We start from the raw sequence: 14843 nt of genomic DNA on the forward strand, positions 1-14843 counted from the left end.
CAGAAGGATTGTGGGAGAAAAAAGAAACCCTTCCCTGAGCCACATGAGATGGAGCTCGCTCCCAGTAAGAACAAAGAAACTTTACAGTGTTCAATAAATTAGTAAAAACCCACCTCCCCCAGTCTCTTTTCCACTGACCTCATTGTTCCTTGCTTAGCGCTTAACACACCAATGTTTGGACACTCTATAAATGTATTTATGAATAAATTAATAATACAAATGTGCTATAATTACTTGCGCCAAAGGGTTTTTATGCATTTCTACTGCGGACTAAACAGGCGTAGAATTTTAGAGCTCTGTGGTGAAGCCCCATTACCCAGAGCCATTTATTCCTACAGGTGAATCGCTCTGTGTTCCTTTACAGACCCTCCCAAAGGTCACGTCTTTGCAGTGAAAACCCTACATATGATTCCATGAAAAACCTAAACCCCTGAACTATCCAGTGTAAAAGGTGAAAGTTTATCTAAGATGACACCCTCATGCCAGCCAACTATAGAAGTGGAGAGATCTAAATCCCAGTACGAAACCTGACAAGTCAAAGTTTGAAATTCCGTAACCTCTTGAGTGTTTCAGTCCTAGCCACAATGTTCCGTATTGCTGAACCAACCCCATGGAATCTTATCCCAACAGGTAAAAGATATTTTCTCCCACCATCAGCCCCCTTTGCCACCAAGTGTTAGACCAACCAATGGAGGTGTCCAAAACTAGTGGTGAGTCGGTGACGGTTCTATAGCCCTATAGCAGTCCTGATGGCCCCCAAACCAAGTAGCTTTTAGGGATTGGTTTCCATACCCCTGTACTAACTTCCCAAACCACAGACCCCTACAGGTGAAGGTTTTATATTCCTGAAACAGTCCCTAAGCAATGCACTCTTAGAGGTGAATGTTTTCCATTCCTGTATATACAATCCTACAGGTGCATATTTTTATGTCCCTGTAACAGCCCCTGAAATATTCAGTTCTAGAGGGGAAGGTTTTGATAATCACATACTAGTTTTTTCTTAGCAGTGAATTCTTACATATCTCTCTTCTGGCACCTAAGCCGAACAGTTATATAGGTAAATGCTTTATATCCATGCAATAACTCTCAAGTTATTCAGTCCGGGAGGTAATGGTTTCTATATACCTTTACCAGCCCCAGAGACATGCAGTCCTAGAGGTGATGGTTTCTATTTTCCTATACACAGTTGTAGTAGTAGAGTTTCTGCATAACTGTACTAACTATTAAAGCATAACATTTTAGCAGTGAAGACTTTATATTCCTGTACCCACAGATAAGCCGTGCAGTCCTAGATGTGATGGTTCTATATCCCTTTACCAGTCCCCTGAAATATCCAGTGGTAAAGGTGTCTGTGTTCTACAAACTTTCTGTACCACTGGTCCTACAGAGGAAGGATTTATATTTATATTCCTGCTCACCCCCAAGCCAGATAATCCTAAAGGTGCACTTCCAACTGTACACGCCAGGCAGACAGCTGAGGTCGGCCAACAAAGGGCTAGTGAAGACAACTCGGATTAGGAAAGCACGATGGGGAGGCAGAAGCTTCATCTCTGGAGCTTCCACTGCCTGGAATGCCTTGCCTTTGGCCTTGAAGCAAAGTATGAACCTGATGGCCTTCAGGAAAAATATCAAAACCTGGCTTTTTGGCCTTTAGAACCGGACTGTCACCTTGGGGAGATATCATTTCAGTGCCAGGACACCGCTCGGTAACAGCGCGCTTTACAAATGGTATAAATAAATAAATTAAATAAAATGAATCTATATTCCTGGAACAACCCTCTGAAACATCAAGTGCTAAAGATATCTGTGTTCTTGTACAAACTTCCTGTACCACGAAGTCCTAAAGGTAGAAGGTGTTATATCTGTCCCAACTCCTAAGCCATGCAGTCCAATGTGATGGTTTTCATATCCTTGTATCAATGCCATCAAGCTTGCTGTCGTAATGTTGAGAATTCTGTATAACTATAACAATGCCTTAATTATCCAGTTATAGAGATGAATGTTCCTCTTGCTTGGCATCAAGTCACTGAGCTATGCATTTCTCGAGAAGAGGTCCACCGCTGAGTCATGCATTCCTAGAAGTGAAGGTTCCACATATCTGCATCAACCACCTGAGACATGCATTTCTAGAAACAGGAATCCCTATGGGGCATTGTCTGCTTTATATGGGAATCAATAATGAGACAAAAAACACAGGTGAACCGGAATCTGTGATGATTACAGGTCACATTGATGTTCTTCGAAGCAACAGTGATAGAAACTGGCCACCTGGGGTGATCTTACCTCCGTCAGGAAATTGATCTTGAACCCTGTCGTCTTGTTGGTCTTTGGTTGCCCATTATTCAAGTAGTTCCCCATGGCCAGAACAAACTGAGGAGAAAGACAGAGTTGTCGTTCAGTGCCACAAATCACATTTGCCATTCAATATTTATGGAATAGCTCAGGCTCTTGAAGGTTAGTGGAGTATTTTCAGTAGTAGTACAGAGGAGGTGCAACATGTAAACACGGAAGTGTCTGGAAGAGCAGATGTGTGGGGGGGTGCAGAATATGAAAATGAAGCGCTATGGAAGGCAGCACCTGAGGTGCATTGAAAGAGGTATGTGCAAGTGGGGTCCCAATACTGGACAGTTGCTGCAAGTCATGTGTAGGCGAATATGACATTGTGTCCTTGTCTCAGTACTAGAATATCAGGGACTGGTAAGGTGCTTCTAACATCAACTTGCGTGCCTGTGTGTAAGTTGTACTGTTGGGAATTGAGATGCAGTAGCCTGTGACAGTGGGCTACCCAGCAACAGACCTGGTTCTGCAACACAGCAGGCTGACACATCATCTTTAGGCAGAAGTTAAGAGGGGAGTAGTTTGACGTGAACCAGCCTAGCTCCAGACATTATGCCCATTCTGCATGTGACTCTGCTTGTTTTCCCATTTGTCACACATGTGCACCGCATACTGGCAGGTTGCAGAGTGATGGTTATTAAGAGAAGGCTGAAGGCCTTGTAGACCAGTTGCCTCTTTCAGTCTAAGTTTTGAGCTTCTTTTGGACAGCAAATCCATTGGTTCCAACGCTGAAGTTACTGTTGATGCATTTAGGAACTTTGTCATCTCTCATGCGACTGACTGCACATAGTGTCACTGAGCAGATATGGAGATGCCTGTGAGCATCTCGGTCATACACCTGCCAATTTACACCCTATGCACTAAGTCTTGTAAAGGAACACATTTGTAGAAGACTAGATCATCTTTGAACTATTCCACTAAGATGTGCTGAAATGCACCTTTCAGACACTTCCAGTTTGCTCCACTGGAAATCTATGAATACAATAAACAACTGTTGTGTGGATGGGAGTCTCCCAATATGTTTCGGAGGAAAGATTGGAAATTTCGCTTTCAAAATTACACTAAGCTGTCAAACTTCCCTTGTAACATGAAATAAAATTGTTTACCTGCCTCCTTAACACCTGGACGTTGCTCGTGTGTCATGGTGTAGTACTTTTACATCTATATCGTTCTTTGACGTTTTTTCCCAGCCATGGCTCTTTCAATCAACAGTTGGTTAATATTCACCTGCCAGCTGTAATTTGGCTAACTAGGTGTCACATTTTTGTAAGTTAGCACTATGTTTTAACTACTACATGGAGTTAATGTGTAAATTTCCTTGTTCACACATTAGCTGTCGGAAAACCGATCTGCCACGTGCAGCACTAAAGGTTGGAGGGAAGAGTGGGGGTGGGAGCGGGAGGACACTGTTCAACCTTATTCATATCCCACAACAACAAATATGGTGTTTGGGGGGTCTAAGTTCATTGCCCTTCACTGGGAAAGCAATGAGCGGCTTTCAGTGATGGGACAATACAAAGGTGCAGGTCAGGAGCATGGTGCATGCATTGAGATTATTTCTCAACATGGTTATGGGTGGGAATTATACAGCCTTTCCAAGGTGCATTGGCGTGTACCCTTGCCCTGAGTGCCCTACTGTACATTTGACTGGATCCATAATGCTGATTTTTTTGTCATAGGCTAACACAGATGATGCATGCACCATGACAAAGACCTGTCTAACGGATTGCTGTCTAGTTGGACTGAGAAGGGCACCCAAAGAGCTAGCCTCATAGTGGTGAAAGACTAACGCCTCCGCCAGGAGTTAAGCAGTACAAGAGCCGTGGTGGCAGCGTACCATGTAGTGATCAGGTACTTTTTAGCCTGTGTCACTGGGTTAGGCTTACATGCTCATTCCCATTTTTAAAAGTCCATCTGCTGTGTGCTTAACTCACCCTTGGCCTACATCAGGTAAATGTGTGCTAATGCAAAGCGCAGCGGTAGTGACTCTTAGCTGGATGTATGTGTGCCTGGGAAAGATACAGTACAGGGATAGAGACGTACAGTGGGATTCAAGTGTGGATAATATATGTACCAAGTGTATGTATGCCTGAGAGGAATACATTACATGAGAAATGTAGAGCTGTTCAGTGTGTGCAGGGACCGCATGTGCTGAGTGTATGTGTGCTTGTGTGGAGTACAATAAATGAAAGGTGAAGAGTTGTGCAGTGCTCACATAGTGTGTGTGTGTGTGTTTGCGTGTGTGTGTGTGTGTGTTCTGGCAGTAGATGAGTTTTGAAATATCAGCCTGGTTAAAAATAGAAAAGCTTCAGTGCTAAACCATGCATGCAGACTGAGTGTTTATGTACTGAATACAAGTGTACAACAGGGTCAAATGCATTGATGTATTAGTGCTGAACAGAAAATGTGTTATGAATGTACACTGAGTGTGTGTGCCTGCAATGGTACTGTGTATGGAGGACCTTGGTTTCCATTTTAGGGAACCCAGGCCTGGCTGGATAAGACATAAGATATGAGGAGAAGAAGAATCCTCCCAGACAGATTAGTGTTTTGCTGCATTCATGTGAGCTGGGTGAGGACACACTGAAGAAATGGATCAGACTTCCTTTACATCTCAAAAGACTGCTCTTTGAGTCAGTGATAGATCACCAGGAGAGGGCCTGGACACATCCCCGAAAGGGACTTGGGGCTGATAAAACAATTATAAAGAGTAGGACTTGGAATGTGAGATTAACCCTTTGATGCGCATGTCACTGTGCCATCCAGGTGTAAACCCTGGTCACTCCCATGAATTGTGTTGTGGACAATCAGCTTTGGAGTTGTGCATGCTGTAACAGACCTCCATCATGAAGGAAGATGAAAAGGAAAAGTGCCCACTTCAAAAGAAGCAGAACCCCAACATAAAACTTCAAAGATCCAGGCCCTAAATTACTGTTGGTGTCTGGAAAATGCCTATAAGTAGTGTCCCCAAAAACTTGTCATCTGCCAAGCATCCAGATGCGCTGTGTGAGGAGGGGAAGCTCTGCAAGACTCCTGTCTGACAAGGACTGGGGGCCAAGGCCTGCTAGTTTTCCTGCTGGCTGAGGGGACATCGCCCAAAGGCACCAACACCACCTGCTATGGAGCACCATCGCCGGCCTGCTTACCAAGACCAGTGTGCCCTCCGAGGAAGAGGAGAGCTTAGGAGTGAGGTACAGAGGGGTATGGCACCATATACACTTTTGACTGAAACTCCAACGATCAAACATGATCTCTTGAGTGTGGTTCAATTGTTTGCATTCCCTGATGCAGCCACCAGTGAACGGGGAGTAACCCTGAACTTATTACACTAAGGAGGATGGGACAGGAATTTGCTTGACAACAACTAGATCACGACCTCAAGGGTGATTGTGTTGTATTCCTTTGCATGTGTGGAGTTCGAAATTAAATACTACCTTTCCTTATAAAATTATTTGGCTGGACATTGGAATATTGTTCGTGCAGTCTGCACTTTGAATTATGATTTGTGTTCACTGATCTGTATCTCCATATTCCCCCCCCCATTTGAGGGAACCTTGCCTGCTCAACCACAACTACCACTGAGAGTTAGCTGCAGAAGATTTACTTGGCCTAGTAGGTCAGGCCAAGGGACATCAGGAGTAAAAGGCCGCAACCACCAATGGCTGGGCCCAGTATCCTCTGCATGCCCAGTGGCCCTCTGAAAGGGGTTCTTACAACCCTAACGTTTCACGATAAAAAAAAGAAAGAAAATATTTAGTAAAACAAAACAAAAAACACATTCCTTGAAATACATTGGCTGAAAGGTTACAGATTTTAGCAACTGTTCGGTAGAAAAGCTACTGATTTCATCCAGTGTGTCAAAATTTGCCCATGAGGACAAAGGTTTAGTGATCCATGTTCCAGATGCTCCGTTCTGCTACATTTTTTCTTTTCCCCCTTAAAGTTTTTATAGTGGTAACTTTTTGCCTTGTGGCCTCTGAAAAGAGATAAACCATGCAACTGTTCCAAGGTGCCACCAGGCAGGCATTAAGTCTGCCTGATTGAAGAGCACTCACAGCCACCCTCATATGATCTTCTTAGGTAGTAGCCCACCCTTACAAATGTGTGACCACCTGGTTCATGGCAGTATTGACCGGATATAGCAAGAGTGAAGCCTGTCATTTTTTTTTGTAAACAGATTTTATTCATTTTCATCTTGTCAATTAGTAGCATTACATTACAACAAGAGCATCTCATCTTAACTTAAGCAGCGGGTATCAACAAGCTCGGTTAGTGAAGCCTGTCCTTGTGTGAATCCACTGTGGTCACCTCTAAACTTAAGCTTTTACCAGACACTGTATGTATGAGGACCAAATGGAGTTGCCGCTTCCTTCGGTCTCCTTATATTTTGGATTAGGTTACCATGGTCCCTCTAGGGCTCAGGAAGGTCATTTGTGTTTCTTGAGCACTGACTCAATATATTGCCCTGGGTAGAGGCTATTGTTCAGCATTCCTTCTTGCCATCTCAGGGTTGAAATCCAAATCCAGCTCTGGCTAAAATTAGTCTGGTGTGCCACTCTGTGAAAAGTTAAGCATATCTACTTTTTCCGTCCATTAGGCCACTGACACATTTTCATACCTAGAATATCCTTCAAAGTTGAGCTTGTGCCCAATTCCTGAAAACCTGGATATATTCTGGCCCCTTTGGACAGTACTTTCTGAAGCTACTGTTCACATTTTGCCCTGAAAACTTGTGTGCTGGTGCTACTCAGGTTGTGGAAGTTCTGCCCACGAACTGATTGCCTGCGGCTGAAACTGCATGAAGAGGCAGCAGTATACAAGTGCTAGTAGTCAATCAGGTGACAAGTACTATCTTCCTGTTTTTACCAGTGACCGTGGATGCTACTTGAGAGTGGCACAAGTGGTGGTGAAGGAATTTAGCGGTCTTAAAAATTGTTGTTATTATATACATGCAGAAGAGAATTCCCTGAACACTGTTCCTTCCTGGATGGATTGCTCAGTCCCTACACAAAAAACAAACAGCCTGTTGTTCTATGCCCCGGAAGCCCTTTCTCCTTTACCCATTTTCTTCCAAACTCCCTCCTAATGCTGGTCCAGCTGGGCATGGGCCTTGAGCCGATCCCCGGCCTTTTAATGAGCTCTGATGTTATTTGTGGTTTCCTAAATGCTTCCTGGATATCTGCAGTGAGACCACTTAACCCCCTTTTAGTTCTTTCATGTTTTTGTTTATCCCTGAAGCCCTCCAGCATGTCCAAGAAGGAGCTGAAAGCCCATAGGGGCCTATTGGCAAAATGTTGGTAGGTTGGTGATCTCTAACTTTGCCTTTTAACGCAGGCCCCTGAATCTACACAGGACCCTCATTCAGCCCAAGACAAATGAGTATCTATCAGATATGGGAGACCCAGGGAACCCTCATCACATTCTGCAGGGGTGGCCTATCATGTTGTATTATGCCACTGTTAAGTGTGTGTTCCTGGCTCTGCCCTGGCCAAAATAGGTCCTCTAGTAAAGGGTGCATCAGGGAGATACTGACTTTGTGCTGTGAGAATCTCTGACCTGGAGCAAGGGTGGACAAGTACTAGGGACCTGATGTGCAGCAAGATAGTTATGAAATTAACCACCTTGCTGACTGATTAACTTTTGCTAATTTAGTATTTTTTTATTTATTAAATGTATTTGTGCAGTTTGCTCAAGTACAACTTTTACCTAAGAAGATGCCAGTATGGTGAGTAATATAGAAACACATCAGGGATAAACATATTTAAATCCAACCCATGCTTAACAAGAACTCAATAAGAGAACACTGCAATGCAGGACACCTGGTGCAGCAGATACTGACAGTGGCAAATGAAGTTAAAGAAGTCTGTAGCAGCCATCTTGTGTGTGTTGGGATCAGCCACTGTCTATCTTTAGCACTAAATGCTTCCAGGTGGTTAATGTCTGAACATATGTATGTAAGTAGATCACAATTCCTGTCACAACGCCACAACATTCTCAAAAAGAAGAGCTGACCACATCTCTCTCAAACATACTAAATATCAGAAGAATACTCCAAACCATGAGTCCCGTAGATAAAACATCACCCAGCACATCAAACTTCTTTGCACTGCACCACAGAACCTAACCCTAGACCACTCTTCTTTCAATATTCCATGCTCAAGATTACTAAATTATACCTCCTGTCATAGGTCACACCTCCTAATATTAGCCTTCTTCCCTTGCACAGAAAACACCTCTTTCTAAATTAGTGCCCTTCCAAATGGACTATGCATCATTCGTACTTGCTCCTCCTAAATGAAGAATAAAGGGTATTTAGAGAGGTGAGGGGAGAGTGTGTGTGTGTGTGTGTGTGTGTGTGTGTGTGTGTGTTTACGGTCAGCTTTTCTCACCTCTAGAATTTTTGCAATCTTGTTGCTATTCTTTAGCTCTGTGGAGGCCTGGTGGATGCACTCATAACTAGTCTTGATCTCCTCCATCTTCTCCTGTAAGGTGGTCTTGAAGTAGAGGCTGCGTAACCTCATTTTATACTCTGGGACCGAAAGCATCTGAAAAGTAGGAGAAAGGACATAAGCTGTTACAGGGTTGACCAACTTAGGTCCAGAAAGCCTGGATTGATGTCACTTTGTTAGGATTTCTAAATAAAATAACTTCACATGTGATTAATTAAAAATGGAACTCAATTAAAAAGACAGTGGCTGCCCCAAAAATTAAACATGGATCCGGCATTCCTTGATCGAGGTTGGATTCCACTGAACAGTGAAACAGTAGCTCATAATCCTTGCATCTCTCATAGCCACTCAAACCACCAGCCACACAGCGCCCAAATGCAAGCCAGTTGAACCAGTGGACCTTGCAATATAAATCGCAGCAGTGTCCAAACTCCAGATTCCAGCTAAACTCAAGAGGTACTTATTGTAGGGGAAAAAACTTGTTCATGGGTATACCTAGTTTTTTTGCCTCAGGCCAGCAGCGACCTTGAGGAAGAGGCTAACTTAAAACCCTCTAATGCTATTTCACAGGTGTACAACATGGATCCTGGAGGTCACATTCATGCCAGATTGTCAGGATCTTTAACAAAAATATAACAACCATATTTACAAACCCATTACAAACAAAATATTTGCAAACATTAACACTAAATGGAACTCATTTACATAGACAGTGGTTAACTGAAAATCAGGTAGGGATATGTCCCGCGGACCATTTAGAATATGTTGAATGGGCCAGCATTAAAGTAGACCCTTTCTGGAATGTTTAACCTACCCCAAAGTATTCCAGGAAGGGAATTAAAATAGTATCTCATCTCCATGCACTATTGTATAAAATGCTGTACCTTCCGCAAATATTCTGGGACTAAGATAGTCAGCACTCGTAGAATCAGGACATCATTTGATAACCACAGAATCATGTATCTGGCAAAAGTGACCAAAATACACTTGAGAATTAACTAGCCACCAGCTGGTTCAGTGCAATTAATACACATTATCTGCTCAACCACATTCCTGATCTCATCTCTTACTAAATGCAGTGGTGAGGTGCTGCTTTTTGTAAGTACTGGGCTGTGAGATGTGGAATCAAAGTGAAGATTAGTGGTACGTAATCTAGTCGTACGACTCTCGGCATCCTGTCCACCAAACCAACTGGAGGCATACATACTTGCAACACAAACTGGTCTGGCTCGCTCAGCTTGCTGGGGCTGTCCTGGTACTGCTGGTACCGCTGGGTCTCGTCCTCGTCTGGCGCGTAGAGTAGAAGCTGCTTGAGATGAGATGGTTCGAGGCGCTCGCTTTCCATAGTCATCAGCAGGCGGCGCAGCTCCAGGTGGGAGAGCTTCAGGTGTGCGATGAGAATGGCTGTGGGTGAGATGGGGATGGAAGTGACGAGAAAACATCAGCATCCCATATTATGACGTAGAAAAGATATTAATATCAATGTGGATCCGAGCATATGAGGCATGACGTTTTGGTCAATACTTGGCTAGCAGGAAGATGGACCTCCATATGGAGAAGATGTAAACAACAAGGGCTGAAGGAGGTGTGTTTAGGATTAGTGGTCAAGGGTGGGGGTGGTGGGTGGGGTATGGCACCACTTTGAGTGAACTGTGTATGGATACCTTCAGAGTCTTGTTACGTACAGACTCAATAAAGCTGTGAATCGAATTCCTTGACTAAATCCGAAATAATTTTCAAGGGACATATTTAGAGTTGGATGGTAATGGAAAATCCAATGGTTGTTAAAGGAAATGGTGAATCGGACAACACAGAAGCTGTGATTTTCGTAAAGAAGACCTCTTTGTTGGACTCCACCTGGAATCCAGCAGACATAGGACCCACACCGCTGGCCAGGCCAGAAATCTAGGGATAATTTTAGACGACGAACTTGACATGACTGCCCAGGTTAACTAAGTCGCCTCCTTCCACATCCTGAGGGCGCTGCCAAAAATCTTCATGTGGCTATCAGAGAACATTAGAAAAACAGTCACACGGGCACTCATCACCAGCAGGCTCGACTACGGAAACACACTTAACGTTGCAACCACTAAACAGTTCCTGAACAGACTCCAAATCATCCAGAATGCAGCAGCAAGACTCATCCTCAAACTACCACACTGCACCCACATCACTCACCTCGGAGAACTCCACTGGTTCCCCATACACAAAGGCACTGAATTCAAACACTGCATGCACACATACATAGCATTACACAACATGGGTCCTGCATACCTTGGCAGCCGTATACACTTCCACCAACACTCCAAACACCTTCACTTTGCCAGGGCCGGTTTTGGTTCCCAGTCCGGCCCTGTTTTGGTCGCAAAACATTCTTACATACCACTGCGAGTCGCAATTAGGAAGGGACGCCCTTAACATGCCCCTTTCTAATACCGAATCGCGAACCCATTTTGCGCTTTGGTAATAGGTTACTGATTCGCAAAATAGGGTTCTGTACATACAAAAAGACTTTTTTACGGTCGCAAACTTCTGCGATTCGGGTTGTTTGCGACAACGTACATGTGGCCTTTTGTTCCTAAATTGCACAAGTTTGCATCCTTTCTTTTGATTGGGTCGCTCCACTGTGAATCAATAAAGCCTGTGTTCTCAGCATACTGTGCCAAGCAGCCTAGGTTTTACGTTCTGTTCCAAAGAGTATGCAGTGGGGGAGGCACAGAGAATAAATAACGGATATGCCTGGCATGTGAGCCGATGACGTTCACTTTGCTATGATTCTCTCACTTCACCAGCTGGCTCTTCATTAAAAGTGGCATAAGTGTGGGGGCTTTACATTAATCCGTTGCTGATAGTGACATATTCATCACGATTGGTATCGTCCTCTTAATTATGGTTTCGCAATGTACAGCTGTGCTAGTAAGCAGCTGTTTTCTTAGCTATTTAGACAGCACAGAAGGACCTTCCAATTGTAAACGTGACACTTAGTGGTATACATTAGAAATATTTAGAATTGTAGCACTGTACCTAGCAATAATAGGGTTGTTTTTTTCATCCAGTCATTTTGGTATATAATCAATATGAAGAAAAAAAAACGATTAAAAAAAAGAATCACGGACGCAATATCGAATCCTGTGAAACTGTGCGGGGTCCCTGGTGCAAATACCAGACATGAAAGTTTTGTGTAAATAAAGTTTGCACTGGGCTGCGGGCATTATTTCTAGGCCTGGGCAAAATATTTATTTATGACGGCGTAATTGGCATAATTTTAGCAATTTCTCATTACAAAATGGACGCAAAATTATCGAGATTACGTCATTACTACACATCGCATGATTTCGCGGAGAAAGTTTAATGCAAGATGTTCCTGTTAGGTAATTTTGGAACACAAGTGGCATTTCAGGTAGATTTTTTTTTACCGAGTGCAAAGCTACAAATCTGAACGCAAGCAAGAGTGATTTGACAGCAAGTGGCAGTTTCTTTAATGTGGGCAGTCCACAAAGATTTCAGGTACCTCTAGCTGTTATGGTTTAAATCATTTTATTTAGATTTTTGGTTTAGCTGTCAATGCCTACAACCCAGAGCCAGCACCTCCCTGGAATTCCTAAAATTAACATCCATGAATAGCCCTTAATGACAGTAAAACTTTAAGCAATCTAAATAAATGTAAACTAAATAGAATACCAAAACCATGCTCATGGCTTCCAAAAGTCTTTCTTTGCAAGACCTTCGCGTGGATCTCCCCCCCCCCCCGACTCCAGAAAGACCATCACCCACAACTCATAACAAGCAGACTGGACTACGGTAACACCCTCTATGTCGAAATCAACAATTCCCTGTTCTGTAACTCCAGATCATCCAGAACACCGCGACCAGACTCGTCCTTGGCATCCCAAGGCATGAAAACATCACCCAGAACCTATAAAACCTCCACTGGCTCCCCATCGAGAAAAGAGTAACCTTCAAGCTACTCACTCATGCCTACTATTCCCTCCACAACACCGGGCCCCAATACCTCAACGAAACAGTCTCATTCCACATACCCAAGAGAAACCTCCACCCCGCCGACCTCACCGAAATCCCTGGCATTCGTAGAGCCAGAGCGGGTGGAAGAGCCTACTCCTACATCGCTGCAAAGACCTGGAATGAACTCCTACGCAACATCAGACGTTCCCCCACTTTGCACACCTACAGGAAGAGCCTAGACCTGGCTCTTCGCCTGAATCGCAGCTGCACACCCTCCCCCCTCCGGCACCTTCATACCCTCGTGTGTGAGCAGCGCACTTCATGAATCCCTGATTGATTGATTGACTGGGGCGAATGTGGTTGAGTATGAGAATGCTGATAAAGAAGAACAAAGGACGGTTAAGTCAAAAGGTGACAAAATAACAAGTATAAAATATAAATATTAAACAAAAGTGGGAGGGAGATGGTAGAGGGACCTGTGGTACCCACCAATCATTTGAAAAGCAAAAATAGAGTGGGATTCTGGGATGAGAGGATGGTGAATCATGAAAGGAAAGAAGGAGGGTTTGGATAAAAAAGCTCATGGGAAAGAGGGTTCAGGAAATTGGAAAGGAGGTCAGCTGTGAATTTCTATTCATGGGTCATTTGTTTTCAAGTTAAATTCTTGTGCAGGGCTAATTTCACGGCAAGTCTCCAGATATTGGGAATTCCGACACAGCACTTGCAATTGTGATCATTTTTAGTAATCCCAACAATCAATAGGCATTCGTGATTGTTTTATTCTTAGTCTTCTAATTCTAAATTTACAATTTTGAGAACCTTTATCCAATTTACTTACATTTTCATCCTTTCCATTAGACATCTATCTGTGGTTGTCCCTAATGCCAACCAGAAACATGGTTGGGGTCACTATTTACTGCGGTTACTGCAAAAGTGAGTGTCACAGCATTCCAAGTACTGGGACCCACTGCAAGGAAGGTAGGGGATCCAGAGAATGGTGATAGTGCACTGTTCACAGTCTAGTTTTAGTAGTAAGTACAAAAGTTACATGCCACATTTGGTATTGGTTGCAGTTGTTGATGAGCAATCAAGCATTACCCGATGATATATAAGATGTCTGCAACCTTTGAGGAATTGGTCTTCGGTAATACAGATCTCTGAGACCAGACAGTACTCACATGTAAGGCAAGTCAACACCGCTGCCATGCTAACCTTGCATTACTCTTTTTAATGACGGCCACGAGACCGAGGAAAGCCTTGTATTATACAGAGGGGCATATTTATGAATGTTTCACACAACGCTGTACATCAAGGGAAGTTGCTGTGCTGCGTTGCGTGTAAGGGAGAGAGCAGGAATGTGCCATATTTACAAAGATATGTCGCAGTTCCGCTCTCCTGGCCAATGCAGTCAGCCTTGCACTAAAACGCAAGGGTGCCTCTGTCATTGTCAGAATAGTTTTAGTGTAGGAAAACCTTCATACAAAAAATATCCTTAGAGGCTTTTTCCTCTTTGTAGGTGTGCTGCAGAATTTAGACTCGTTATGCCAGCCCCGGTTAGGCGCACCATTTTGGCCCAAACCCATGTTTACTGACTTTGGTTAATATGGGTTTACATCAGGACTTGCGTCAGATTACATGGGTGGATCCAAGTGAATGGCTATACCCAGCTCATGTAACGCGTCCCCAACGCAAGGTTAGCGAACATGCTTAACATTACAAAATTTATACCATTTTTTTTTACATTTATGATCATTCGGATACATTATTTTAAACATATTCACCCCCAAATAGTACGTGTGCATCTTCAAGTGAATTGATTTGAATTTATTCTTTCACCTTAATGCTTGTCTTACTTTTCCATTCGCGTGTTTAGCCTAGATCCCGTTTCTGGTTTGGCGCTCTGCGGAACAGTGCTTTGGAGAGATAGCCTCACAGAATCAAGACGTTCATGTCTAGACATCTCAGGCGATGGTTACAGACAGTGGAGGGGGAGTTGAGCTATTTTAAGGATTTTGAGGTGGATGAAAACAAAATGAATCAACAAGCACATTTTTTAACATATCACAACTGAACACTTAGACAGCAGGCTGGTCA

At 43.5% G+C, this 14843-nt stretch overlaps 1 protein-coding gene across 1 annotated transcript in view; it reads right to left on the minus strand.

The window, feature by feature from the left end:
* Positions 1 to 14843, minus strand: part of GRID2IP (Grid2 interacting protein) — a 386546-nt gene that overhangs the window by 24775 nt on the left and 346928 nt on the right. Inside the window, exons 18-20 of the mRNA XM_078664172.1 lie at positions 9994 to 10190; positions 8727 to 8882; positions 2284 to 2370 (exon numbers count right to left, since the gene is read on the minus strand). Of these exons, the coding sequence (XP_078520298.1) occupies positions 2284 to 2370; positions 8727 to 8882; positions 9994 to 10190 (440 nt within the window). The remainder of the gene's footprint in view (positions 1 to 2283; positions 2371 to 8726; positions 8883 to 9993; positions 10191 to 14843) is intronic.

Source organism: Lissotriton helveticus, chromosome 10 (assembly GCF_964261635.1).
Source record: "Lissotriton helveticus chromosome 10, aLisHel1.1, whole genome shotgun sequence".
NCBI lineage: Eukaryota > Metazoa > Chordata > Amphibia > Caudata > Salamandridae > Lissotriton > Lissotriton helveticus.